At 51.8% G+C, this 13,582-nt stretch overlaps 1 protein-coding gene across 1 annotated transcript; it reads right to left on the bottom strand.

Moving 5' to 3' along the window:
* Window positions 1-661: 661 nt before the first annotated feature.
* LRRC40 (leucine rich repeat containing 40) lies at window positions 662-12,120 on the bottom strand. The gene is made up of 15 exons (XM_054294526.1): window positions 11,967-12,120; window positions 11,286-11,467; window positions 10,969-11,042; window positions 10,183-10,312; window positions 9,714-9,837; window positions 9,342-9,484; window positions 8,655-8,827; window positions 7,629-7,719; window positions 5,365-5,410; window positions 4,547-4,655; window positions 3,936-4,043; window positions 2,778-2,888; window positions 1,946-2,023; window positions 1,587-1,772; window positions 662-957 (listed from the first exon to the last, which is right to left on the bottom strand). The coding sequence occupies exons 1-15, from the start codon at window positions 12,118-12,120 to the stop codon at window positions 852-854; spliced, it is 1,815 nt and encodes a 604-aa protein (XP_054150501.1). The 3' UTR covers window positions 662-851.
* Window positions 12,121-13,582: the final 1,462 nt, after the last annotated feature.

Below are 13,582 nucleotides of genomic sequence, written 5' to 3'. Positions count from 1 at the left end.
GCAGTGCCCAGGGCTCAGGAGCAGTTCCCAGGGCTCAGGGCAGTGCCCAGGGCTCAGGAGCAGTGCCCAGGGCTCAGGAGGGAATGCCCAGGGCTCAGGGCAGTGCCCAGGGCTCAGGAGCAGTGCCCAGGGCTCAGGGCAGTGCCCAGGGCTCAGGAGGGAATGCCCAGGGCTCAGGGCAGTGCCCAGGGCTCAGGAGCAGTGCCCAGGGCTCAGGAGCAGTGCCCAGGCAGGGCTCAGGGCAGTGCCCAGGGCTCAGGGCAGTGCCCAGGGCTCAGGAGCAGTGCCCAGGGCTCAGGGCAGTGCCCAGGCTCAGGAGCAGTGCCCAGGGCTCAGGAGCAGTGCCCAGGGCTCAGGGCAGTGCCCAGGGCTCAGGGCAGTGCCCAGGGCTCAGGAGCAGTGCCCAGGCTCAGGAAGGGATGCGGCTCCTCAGGTACTCCAGCACAGCAGCCGTGCCCTTGGCCAAGCTAGGCTCAGGGCTGAGGTGGGAATGCCCAGGCTGAGGTGGCAGTGCCCAGGCAGGGCTCAGGGCAGTGCCCAGGGCTCAGGGCAGTGCCCAGGGCTCAGGAGCAGTGCCCAGGGCTCAGGGCAGTGCCCAGGCTCAGGAACAGTGCCCAGGGCTCAGGAGCAGTGCCCAGGGCTCAGGAGCAGTGCCCAGGCTCAGGGCAGTGCCCAGGGCTCAGGAGCAGTGCCCAGGCTCAGGAAGCGATGCGGCTCCTCAGGTACTCCAGCACAGCAGCCGTGCCCTTGGCCAAGCTAGGCTCAGGGCTGAGGTGGGAATGCCCAGGCTGAGGTGGCAGTGCCCAGGCAGGGCTCAGGGCAGTGCCCAGGGCTCAGGGCAGTGCCCAGGCTCAGCAGGGGATGCGGCTCCTCAGGTACTCCAGCACAGCAGCCGTGCCCTTGGCCAGCACGGCGGCGCGGGGCGTGCGGAACGGGTTCCCCTCCAGCAGCAGGCTCCTGCAAACAGGGGTGAGTTACTGGGATAAATCTCCTTGTACCCACACACTCAGCCACTGCAGGCACATTTCTGAGGCCTGTGAAATTCCTGGGGAGTCCCCCCCTTCTGTGCTGCTACAGGAGTTTGGGTTTCTGCTGAGCTTTGAGACAGCTGAGTTTTAATTTATGCTGATAAATCAGTGGGGGTGTAGCACACACCCCACTCCTTCAGGCTCTGCCAGCAGGAGAGAGAAGAGAACTTCTGGAATATAGAAACAGAATTCCAGAGTGGCTCAGGCTGGAAGGGAGCAGTGGGGCCAGCCGGTCCAACCTCCCTGCTCAATGGGAGCTGCACCAGCAGTGTGATGGGAGCACAGGAAATGTCACCCCCAAGGCTCCACCACGAGCTTCACACAACCCCCAGACCCTCAACATCAGTTCTAAATGATGAAACAACTCCCACAATTCTCTGCAATATTGAGAAATTAGGGAAGACATTACTGAAGAAATTGCCCTGCTCTACAGATGGCCAGAGACCCTTTTTGGGCAATCCCAACACCCTTTCAATGGGTGCTTTTTCCTCTGGCAAACACTCCCTGAAGAACTCAGACAGCAGATGTGTTTACAAGCAGCCCCCTGGCCCCACACACCTGAGGCTCTCACAGTTGCCCAGCTCTGGGGGCACCTGGAGGAGGTCATTGTTCTGCAGGTCCAGCGTTCCCAGCTTGTCCAGCCCCTTGAGCTGCACGGGGTCGATGGATCCCACCTGGTTGTTGCTGAGCAGGATGTTCTCCAGGGCTGGCAGGTGATACAGGACACTGGGAAACACCTTAAATCTTCAGGAGGAGAAAGGAGGGATAGTCAGAAACAGGGCATTCAGAAGAGGAGCACTTCGTGGGAGCTCCCAGCTCATTGAAGTGGCTCCTTGTTCTCACACCACAGGAAAATTGTCAAACTCAGCCCAGATCATTTCTTTATTGTATTAAAAAAAGTCTGAAGAGTTCCTCACCTATTATAAGCAAGGTTTATTGTGTGCAGTCTTTTCAGTGCCTCCATTTCCTCAGGCAAGGCTGTCAGAAAATTGTTTCTGTTATCAAAGAAAGACAAACAACGAGCACTAAACTTAGTCAGGGGTTTGGCTGAGAATTCCCAGATCAGCTACACAGTCTGGGGCCAGTCCACTGCCTCACAGCAGGGACCAGAGCATGCCAGGGATTCCCATTTCTGCCAGGACACTCAAAGCCTGTCCTCTAAAGATTCCCAAGTATTCCCAAGCAGCCACCAACTGCACACAGCTGCCTGGAAATTCAGCTCCTTGTTTCCAGAGGAAAGCTTATCAAAGTGCCCAGACCCTGGAGCCAAAGTGAATCATTCAGGTCACCCTAAAGCTCCCCAAAATCAATGGATTGAGCTAATCCTGAGCTAAACAAGGCCAGGAGCATTTCTCAGGAATCAGAGGAGGCAAGGTGACAACGAGGAGACATCTCCTGCCTCTCTTTCTGGCAGTGCAACAGAATCTGCACCTTCTCTGTCCTAATTCCCAGGAATTTTTGGTGTGCTTTTCTTCTGGGGGGTTGTGGGAGTGTTCTGAAATAGCAACATCTCAGAACCCTTCTCTGAGTGAGGCAGGATCTCTCCTCCAGCACAGCTCAGAACTGGTCCATTTCTTTTTGTGTCTTCTTTAAGCAAAGCCCAAATTTAGGCCACCTCCTATTCTGGCTCTGGCAGGGAGAGATTTTGGGAGTGAAGATGATTTCAGTGCTGCCATCCCACTGGAACAGATGGCTGCTCTAGGGAAAGAAGCTCCCAGGCAAGGAAGTGCAACAACACACATCACCAACCTGAGATCCAAATGTGTCAGCTTCTGGAGCAGGCACAGCCCCGAGGAAATGGAGGAGATTTTGTTGAAGCCCAGGCTGACATCACAAACTGAGTCCTTCAGCTCCACAAGCCTGAAGCACAAAAGGAGATGCTCTCACTATGGAAGCTCGTGGTTGTTTTGTAAGTTATTAAAAAACCTGGTTTATTCTACAAATCAAGGACAAGTTGGGCTTTTTTTTGAAGGGATTTTGGGGAGATAATGCAATGTCACCTGTGAGAGCTCTGCTCCTACAGCCTTACACGTGGGGTAAGGCAAAGCCCAAATAATTTATCTACAGTTATCAGATTGTATTTTTTCTCACAAACATTGCTACCAAAGCCTCCTCAGTAAATGCAGTCAGGAGCTGTTTCAGAGACCATGGCCCAGGTGATATCACTGCCACCTCCTGCCCTTGACATGTTTTAACACAGACTTTACCCACCTTCTTCTGCAGCCAAAAAACCTGAGCAAAAATTCCTATTTTTTTCCCATCTTTTGTTTCTGCTCCCTTGCTGTGCTGTTACAAACTCCAGGAGCATCTGCTGCTGCTTGCAGAAGGTCATTTATTGTACTAACACATTTTGGTGTAAAGGTTTTCACAGCTCAAAAAGTTCCCTGTTAAACCCCTCAAAAAGAATCTCTGGCTTAGCCCTGAAACAAAAGGCAATTAAATGAGAAACTCTCCTGTCTCCTGTCTGGATTTGCATGAAATGGAATCCTGAGGCAGCTGCACACTCCCCCACAGCCATGCCAGGGAATTCAGCAGCCTCTCACACGGTGACACACAGCATGGGATGCACAAGCAGCAGCTCCCAAAATTGAACCTTTTTGTCCCTCTGGGATTGCACCTGCCCAAGCTGTCTGTGCCAGAGGTTGTGCTCAGCACCCCTGGGAATAAACTGCCCTCAAAAACCAGCGTGGATGGTTTCTGGGGGCTCCCAGAGACGCAGCAGCCTTCCTCCTGACACAGAGAGATCATTGGTTCCCAGCAGTGCCAGGCAAAGCCCTTCCTTGGCTGTGGCTGGCCCCGGTGACTGCCCACACTGGGATCTGTGTGCACAAACAGCTCAGGGGACAACAGCACGCTGGAAACCAAGGCAGGAGGGCAAACCCCAGTGGGAATGGGCTCCAGCAGTACCTTGGGGGGATCTCCCTGAGCTGGTTCCTGCTGAAGTTCACGGTGGCCACGGGGTTGGCGCCCACGGCATCGAACACGGCCTCGGGGATCTCGGCAGCCTGCTTGTCACTGGGACAGGAGAGACACCAATTAACCACTGCCTGCTAATCAACACAGCACTTCCACCCTCTTCTAGAGAAGAGCAGAACACAGGGAGCAGCTGCAGGAAACCCCCAGCGCTGCCCCATGCCCACAATGTCACCAAACAGGATTTTTTTCCATTTCCCAGCCATTCCAGGTCCTTTAAAGGAGTAACTGAGCAGACACTCCCCTGCCACAAGATGATCTGGGACTTAGTGAAAATCATAAAGAGCTTCAAAGGTACTAAAAGCACCTGCTGGGATTCAGCACTTCAATGAGTTACTGCAGAATATCTGGTAATACAAAAAAATAATTCAACCCCCACCATCTAAATCTGCCCATTCCCAAGCACAGGAATTAAAGGGGGAAATGCCCACGTGCAGCAGGGTTTGTGGACAGCTTGGTGTGCAATGAAGGTGGGGAAAAAACCCACAAGCATAAAATAGGACAGTGTTCTCACAGCTCCAGGAATGAGCAATATTCCCAAATACCTGTAGTCCAATAATTTCAGTGTGGTTATGGCGTGGATGTTGACCTTGGACTGGCTGGGAAGAGTCATGGCTGTCACAGGAGGCTCTTCATTGGGGCCAGGTCCATCATCTGGGGACACCAGAGGGGTGCAGGGACACAGCTGAGCTGCTCTGAGTGCCCCAGGCAGCTGCCACCACCCCACTCCAATCCTGCTCTACTCTGGCTCAACTCAAGACATCAGATTCAGATAACTCCAAACATTGCCTAATAAAGGGTTTTTACCATCTTGGATTTGGGGGTTCTTTCAGGGTGAAGGAGGGAGCAGGGCTGACCTGGACTTTGCCAAGCAGGGGAGGGAGCACAAGAGATGTGATTCTGTGAGGCTCTGCCCCACGGGGTAGGGGGCTGGAAACTACAAAAACCAGGTAATTACAACTGGAAATGATGGCCTATAGCAGCTTTACCCACACTGGCACATCTGACCACAATTTCAGTTCTAGCATTCATGTTTACAAACCCTCCTCTATGAATTTCCTTCTGGTCACTCCCCACAATCCACATGAAAAAGCTCCTGCACGCCTGAAATGGGAATTCCCATCCAGGTGAGCAGGGTGAGTCTGGGTTTGTAAAGGATAATCCTCAATTCAGAATGTTTATTATTCAGTATTAGCTAATAGGATAAGAAACTGAAATATCACAGCAAACTGTTGAGTAAAGGAAATTGCTACTGCAAGATAACTGGGAAGAACCTGGATTTAAACAACCATCTTCCCTAACCTCTAATTTACTTCTTTTTTAGAATATTCTCTTTAAAATGAAGTAGAAGAAAGCAACATACCTTGGATTTTGCTTCTCAGATATTTCAGCAGCTCCTGGGTGCCTTTCTTTAAAAAAGAAACAAACCCCAAGTCACCCAGCAGTATTTGTGCAGCTGGAGGGACAATGCAGAGGGACAATCCCAGCACACAGGTAGAGCCCACAGCACTCCTGACTAAAAATCCCACTGAAAACCCCACAGCAGCTTGGGAGCTTGCTTAGTTGTCATTTTATTTATTCCAGCTGAAAATTTCTGATCCTGAATCACAGCCTCAGGCTGCACTTCTGTAGCTCCTTATGTGAAGATTTTTGCCACTTCCAAGAGCAAGTAACAAAGTTCCAAGGAGTTCCAAAGTTCCAATTTTCCCTTTAAAAAGCTCCAGCACAATTTGCTGTGGAGAGCACATTTACAGTGCCAGTGAAGCTGACTGCTCACTGTTCTGCGACCTTTTTATGGCCCAAATCATAAACTCTGGGAAAATCGTGGCAGTTTGCATCATTTGCTGTTAAAAATCAGCCCCAAAGATTTCCCTCAGTCCTCTCACAGCAACTCCCAGTGGTCAGACACAGTTGCCACCTGCACAAACCTGAGGGTAGTGAAGCCCAATCTCCTCTGCACTGTTTGTTTTAGGGGAAAGGCAGGTTTGGGGTGTGATTTTACAGGTTTCAGAACCAGGGACTGACCTAAAGTGCTGGATGTGAATGAACATTTCTCATTCCAGCTGACACAGCCTAGGAGAGTGGGTGAACACAGAAGGATAAAGGGAATGTGGATGTTGGAAAGGAGGGAATTGCCACAAGGAGACAGGCAGGAAAAAGAGAACTGTGCTGAGCATGGCAAGGGAAGCCAACACAGAACAAGCTGGGAAGTTGTGAGGGAAAGGTGAAGGTCAAACTGAAATCTCAGTAACAGATGTGTGGGAAGGGAAGCAGAGAGCAGGGTAAAGCTCCAGAGCCAAGTAATGGCAGGAGAGTTAACAAAAATAGACCAGAAATGAACTGTAAATTCATAAAGAACCAGGAATGGGGTTGGGACTGGAATGAGAGGCCTGAGGAAGAGAAGGTGAGCTGGGCAGGGCTGGAGAAGGGAAGAGAAGGATCTGCTGCTCCTCTACACTCACCCCAGTCCTTCATCTCAGTATCCACCTGCTCCAAGCTGTGCCTGGGGAGCCCTTAACCTCCTCCACAAATTGCTCCTTTAAACCAAGTGGAAAAAATCCAGCCAGGCAGAGAAAATTGAGCCACATGAATTTACAGTGTTGGTGGTGGATCCAGGCAGCACAAACAGAGCGTGGCCTGAGGGGCTCCTCGTGCCTGGCCTTTGCCCCAGGTGGGAAACAGCCCAGCAGTGACAATGGCAGCTGAAGCAGCAAACCCTCAGTAATCCAGGAACAGCACAACTCCAGCACCCCTGACTCAGACTCCTCTCCAGGAGCACTTTGGACAAGTGCTCATTAACTCAGGGCACACTGCTCCCTCAGAAAGGCACACCAGGGCTTCCCTCTGCTGACAGATGTTACAGATTTCATTGCCACACAGACTTGTCAGCTCTGCTTATTTTGGGAGCATCCCAGTGCTTCGGGAACACTGATTTTACAACCCTGGCAAAGGCACAGAAGTAGGAATGTGCAGCACCACTGAGGAGAGGGGGCTGCCAGGGCAAACATCACAGGGAATTGTGCAGCAGGAGTGGTGCCCAGGCTCCAGCCTCCTGCTGCCCTAAGGACTCCTTTTCCTGGGAACAACTCACACCCTCCCCTTGCCTCCCTACAAGACAACAGAGCACTGAATCCTAGAACCTTCTTTAAGACAAGACTCAAAGCCCATCCCACTCCACCCCTGCCATGGCAGGGACACCTCCCACTGTCCCAGGTGCTCCAGCCCCAGTGTCCAGCCTGGCCTTGGGCACTGCCAGGGATCCAGGGGCAGCCACAGCAAATCTGGGAATTCTATTCCAGGGCCTGCCCACCCTCCCAAGGAACAATTCCTAATTCCCAATCTCCCATCCATCCCTGCCCTCTGGCAGTGGGAGCCATTCCCTGTGTCCTGTCCCTCCATGCCTGTCCAAAGTCTCTCTCCAGCTCTCCTGCAGCTCCTCCAGGCCACACTGAGCTCACCCCAAAGCTTCTCCTCTCCAGGTGAACAATCCCAGCTGTCCCAGCCTTTCCTCCCAGCAGAGCTGCTCCATCCCTGGCACCATCCTGCTGCCTCCCCTGGACCCCCTCCAGCAGCTCCAGGTCCCTCCTGTGCAGACGCCCACACACACAGCCAAACCCCAGTGCTCACTTGCAGCAGGTCTCTCCGAATGGTTCTCAAAGGATTTCCCTCCAGGGCCAGGAATTTCAGCTGAGGGAGGTTCCCCAGAGTGTAAGGCAACCTGCAGAGGGAAACAACTGATTCATTCCAAAGCAGCCCCCCAGGGATGGGCACTCCAACCCTCCCAGGGCAGTTCCAGTGTCTGACACCCCTTTCCATTGGGAAATTCCTGCTGTGCCCATCCTGAGCCTGCCCTGGCCCAGTTCCCTCTGCTCCTGTCCCTGTTCCCTGGAGCACAGCCCGACCCCCCCGGCTGTCCCCTCCTGTCAGGAGCTGTGCAGAGCCACAAGGGCCCCTGAGCCTCCTTTGCTGCAGGCTGAGCCCCTGCCCATCTCCCTCAGGGATTCTGCAGCCCCTGCCCAGCTCCTCAGGGATTCTGCAGCCCCTGCCCAGCTCCCTCAGGGATTCTGCAGCCCCTGCCCAGCTCCCTCAGGGATTCTGCAGCCCCTGCCCAGCTCCCTCAGGGATTCTGCAGCCCCTGCCCAGCTCCTCAGGGATTCTGCAGCCCCTGCCCAGCTCCCTCAGGGATTCTGCAGCCCCTGCCCAGCTCCTCAGGGATTCTGCAGCCCCTGCCCAGCTCCCTCAGGGATTCTGCAGCCCCTGCCCAGCTCCCTCAGGGATTCTGCAGCCCCTGCCCAGCTCCTCAGGGATTCTGCAGCCCCTGCCCAGCTCCTCAGGGATTCTGCAGCCCCTGCCCGGCTCCCTCAGGGATTCTGCAGCCCCTGCCCAGCTCCCTCAGGGATTCTGCAGCCCCTGCCCAGCTCCTCAGGGATTCTGCAGCCCCTGCCCAGCCCCATCAGCTGCTCCTCACAGCACTCCCAAGTCACAGCTAAGCCACAGGCAGAACAGAGCATTTCACAAGTCCCAGTTTGATCTCAGCAATCCCACAACACACAGAGGGCTCCTTCATTTCCTGACTGAGTCATTCCTTAAGTGCCCTTCCCACGGAAGGAAGGAGCTGCCAGCACCCAGCCCCAGCCCAGGTGCCACTATTACCTACTGATGTCATTGTTGGCCAGGTCGAGCCTCTCCAGCTTCTGCAGCACCGTGATCTCCTCAGGCACTGCCTTGATCTTGTTGTCCCTGAGCTCCAGCACGCACAGGGAGCTCAGCTGCTTCAGATTCTCCGCATTCAGGATTTCTATCTGATTCTCCCCAGCATGTAACTCCTACAGGAACAAAGAGCACCACAACTGTTTCAAATTACTTTATAACTTATCTCCTAAGTTGTGACATCAGCAGTATGATGATGTGGAGAATATGGACATTTTAATTCCCTTTCATCTGCCTACAAAATACCTGGATATCACCTGATTATGTTAAAAGGAAAAACGGTGTATATGATCCATAGTTACAAAGAAAAAATGATAATGAACAAAGTGAATTTCTCCAGAAAAAGTTCCCAGAGATAAAAAATAACTGTTGCAGGCAATATTAGATCCAGCTTTCAGTCATTCCTCTCCTGAAGCCTTTTTATTTTCCAAATCTGGAAAGTCCTGCAAACTCAAAAGGCTGAACAATGAGGGCAGGAAGAGAAGTTGCACGTTAAACAGAGTTCTAAACACAAAGCTGTCATCTGGTTTTGATCACAGCACCTCACCAAAGCTGGTGTTTAAAGCAACTGTCATTATTTCAAAGCTTACAGCACAGGCATTTCCAGCAGAGCGGCCATTCCGAGCTCACCTTCAGTAACTTGCAGGAGGGAAGCTCTGGCAAGGAGCGCAGTTTGTTTTTCCTCAGGTAAAGCTGCTCCAGGGATGCCATGCTTGCTAATTTAGGAGGGACTGTTTCCAGGTAATTTTTGGTACAATCCAGTTGCCTCAAGCCTGTGGAAGTCAATGTCCAGTGACAAACAGAGGAGAAGATAAAAATACCTTTCTACAGCAGCATAAATGTCCTGGGGTTTAATTTAAAATAAACACAACATTTTGCCAAACAGATTCTAGAAGTAATAACTCAGATTTAAAGATCCATTTTAAAACCCTGCACGGTATTGCTGAACATAAGCACAGCACTGGCTGTTTGGCATTTAATAACCCAAAGAAAGTGATTTACTTTTCATGGCACTGAGATCTGCAGGCAGCTCCTTGAGCTGGTTGCAGGCCAGGTTGAGCCTCACCAAGTTCACCAGCAGAGCAAAACTAGTGGGGATGGCTGTGAGCTGGTTGTTGGACACGTCCTGCACATGGAAACAGAGAGAGAGAGCTGAGAGGTGTCTGAAACATCCCAGGAGTGCTGCTACTGCAAAGTTAATTAGTGGCAGAACAGTAAAATTAGATTGCTGACAACTGGCACAAGTGTGAGAGAAGGAACAACTCCCCCAGGACTGACAGATCACCGGGGATTTCAGCTTTCCCAAAATATGTCAAACCAAGAACACACTAAAAACAAACCCCACCATGCAGTAACTGACACTACAACAGCCACTGGAATATCTGCCAAGTGCTGCTGCAGAATGCAGGGACTTTTAACTAGCAGAGAAACCCTTTCCAAAGACAGGACCAGGTCTGAAGCCGTGCTTTACCAGCTCCTCCAGGCTGAGGAGCTGCCCCAGCCCCTCGGGCAGCTGGCTCAGCTCGTTGTGCTGCACCAGGAGGCTCCTCAGACACGGCAGCTGCAGCAGCTCCTCGGGAAGGCTCCTCAGTTTGTTGTGGCTGGGGTGGAAACATGGAACACAAAGGGAAAGGAAAAACACTCAGGAGATTTTAGGAATGTAAGTGCACACAGAACATTTGTGTGCCACAGCCTGCTGGTCAGGACACTGCCACCTCTAAAGAACAACGGACTATCTTTATTTGTTCAAGAAGACTTTTAATCCTACTCTGAATTTACAACATTCCAGGTTTTTTGTTTATGTACTTCACACACACAGTGATAGCATAACCTCTCCTTGTGCACACATTTACAAAATTACCCCAGTAAACAGAAGATTCTGAACCTTCCAGCACAAACAAGATCTACACTGTTATTTACAATGTGCATTATTCATGACTGGAAATGTTTTATCCTCAGAACTGCCAGACTGAAGCAAACAAATGCAAATAAATATTTTGTGTATCATTATTCAGAATATCACTGTTTGCACCTTCCAAGCAATTGTGACTTTGAATATCAGTGAAAACAATTTCTAGAAACCCAAGGCCACCATCAGTTTAGATCCAAAATGGATAATGCAACAAACATATAATTGCACTCTACAGTGAGTAATCTGGAATTAAATTTTTGAAAGAAAGGTTGCTATCCTGCAATCTCACTCACACCCGAAAGTCATCGCAGCATTTCTCATGTTTGATCTGTAACATGGCCTCACCTGACATCAAGTTTCTGGAGATTTTCAAGTTGCCCTAAAGCAGAAGGAAGGGATGTCAGTTGATTGTCATGCACCTGGGAAAGAGAAGGACACAGTTACTAATTTGTACCTCAGAGGGGTTTTTGGGGAAGAATTCCTCCCCAGTATTCCATCCATCCCAGCCCTCTGGCAGTTGGAAGCCATTCTCCCTTGTTGTGGCACTCCAGCGCCCTGTGAAATGGATACACCAGGGAAATGGAAAACAAAGACCCAGGATAACATTTCCCCATGTCCTACAGGGAAGCACCCTCAGAGCACCAAGGGATCCCTGTACTCACGTCCAGCATGGTGAGGGCAGGCAGCAGCTGCACATCCTCCGAGAGGCTCTGCAGCTTGTTGGAGGCCAGGATCAGCTTGGTCAGGTCCGTCTGCTCCCACCAGCGATCAGCACCTCCGAAGGACAGGTTCTGCTGGGCCTCCTCCGGCGTGTCCAGGTTGATCCTCCACACGTGCTCGGGCACTGCAGCACAAACACAGCCGTCAGCTGAACCCCGCAGGTGTCTGTTCCAAGATTTCACAGTCAGAGTGCTTTTTGGGTGTAAAATTATTGAGTGAGTTGGCATGGAAGGGACCTTAATGATCATGTAGTTCCAACCCTTCTGCCTTGGAGGTTGACATATACAGAGATAGATAAATATATATGGACGCATATGGCCATATACATATGTAAGTACATATATAAAAACATACATCTATACACAGCTACACATATATATATACACGTATACATATATATAATACACACATCCCAATAGTTACTCTCCAGTCCATTGTGTTCTAGAGACATTTTTGCAGAGATATCAACAGAAACCGATGGAAACATGCCAGAAACAGACACCAGCGAGCAGATGGTGCTCCCCGGGAGCCGCTCCCGCCCCGCCCGCAGCCCCGCGGCTCCCGGGGCTCCCCGGGGGCTCCCCGGCCGCAGCCCCGGCCCCATCCCGGCTGGGCTCACGCACCGTGGGTGAGGCCGCGTCCCGCCAGGTTGAGCTGCCCGCTTCGCCGCGCCAGCCGCAGCAGCCCCTGCGGCACCGGCGGCGGCTCGGCCACCCGCCCGAACCCCGGCCCCGCACCGCCACCGCCGCCCGCCCGCGCCCGCCGAGCCGCCGCCATCGCCGCCACAGCCCGAGAGGGGCCGGGGCCGGGGCCGGGGCCGCGCTGCTGCCGCTCGCTCGCTGCCGGAGCCGGCGCTGGAGCCGCCCTCAGCCGGAGCCGCCCGCCCGCCGCGCAGGCGGGGCCCCGCGGGCGGACCCGGGCCAGCCCCGGCGCCGCCATTTCCCGCCCCGCGGTGCCGAAATGGAGCCCCGGACGCGGCTGCTCGCGGTGCTGTACACGGACACACGGGGAACAGCACACGGAACGGCGCTTTCACAGCAGTTTATTGGTTTTGCTTTCCCCCTTAGCCCTGTGCGCAGCTACACTGCAGCATTCTGGGGGGCTGTGCGTGGCTCCATGATCTCCAGGCTCTGTTCCAGCCTCAGCAGATTTTCAAGATGATTTGGGTTGGGAGGGATCCAACGGCTGAGGTGGAACGAAATGATATTCAAAGTCACAACAGCTTGGAAGGTGCAGTGATGTTCTCATTAATCATACAAAATATTCCACGCCTTCACTGCCCCAGGCTGCTCCAAGCCCCAGTGTCCAGCCTGGTGTTGGACACTTCCAGGCATCCAGGAGCAGTCTCTGTGCCAGGACTTTCCCACCCTCCCAGGGAAAGATTTCTCCCCAATATCCCATCCAAACCAGCCCATGGAACCAGCCCCGTGCCTGCAGATCCCACCAGCAGCTCCCAGTGAGAGAAAAATGCTGATAAAGGAATGTGGCCCCATGTTGGATTGTAGTTCTTTTCGCTTTGTGTGTTTCAAACACTCCCCTCTTTGAAAAATGCTTCTAAGAGCAGTTCCATTGGAATGAAAAGTAATTAGTGAAGGTTTAAGTACATTAGTTAAGTTTGTAATTCGGGAAACTCACTTCAGGCACATGCTCTTGATTAAAGATATTGGCCTCATTAGGTTTTTTACCAGCATTCTTTAATATCCCCACTTCTTTTTTTCCTCTCTCAGTGGAGACAGAAACACACAGAAAATACTGGGTATTTCAACTGATTATTTAAAAAAACAGTGGTGGTTAAAAATGGGTTTTAAGGACTTCAGAGGGTGAGTGCTCTGTGCCTCAGGGCCGCTGGTATAAACACTGTGTCACTTTCATCTCATTCAGTTTCAGTGCTGTTGGATAGCTAAGGTCCACGTGGAACATTGCTGAGAAATTCAAATCTGGAATTTAAATAAGCTTTTGGCAATTCAATACTAGATACGGCATCTGTAATATTTCATAAGTGGAAATGTGATATCTGCTAAGGGAGGACAGTGAGCATCTCCTACTTTATGAATCAGATGAGGTAGAATTTCAGCTGGATTAATAAATAAGGCTGGTTTTATTTACATTCAGGAACATTTATGGGAAAGACATTAACATAAAACAACAAACTCATCCGGAAATAGCATGATTTGTACTATGTAAACTGCAAATACATTTTTTTCCCCTCTCGAATGAGAAATTAGAGAAATTCCCACCC

This window comes from Melozone crissalis, unplaced genomic scaffold (assembly GCF_028551555.1).
Source record: "Melozone crissalis strain CALT ecotype California unplaced genomic scaffold, PUWL_Pcris_2 ptg000254l_1, whole genome shotgun sequence".
Taxonomy (NCBI): domain Eukaryota; kingdom Metazoa; phylum Chordata; class Aves; order Passeriformes; family Passerellidae; genus Melozone; species Melozone crissalis.
This window is presented reverse-complemented; position numbering and strand designations above follow the sequence as displayed.

Excerpts from the sequence above, each read along its gene's own strand:
- LRRC40 (XM_054294526.1), bottom strand. The coding sequence starts at position 12,120 with ATGGCGGCGGCTCGGCGGGCGCGGGCGGGCGGCGGTGGCGGTGCGGGG. Across the intron at positions 10,313-10,968 it reads CTCCAGAAACTTGATGTCAG|CCACAACAAACTGAGGAGCC; the intron begins GTGAGGCCATGT and ends TTTCCACCCCAG. Across the intron at positions 2,024-2,777 it reads CTGACACATTTGGATCTCAG|AAACAATTTTCTGACAGCCT; the intron begins GTTGGTGATGTG and ends CTTTGATAACAG.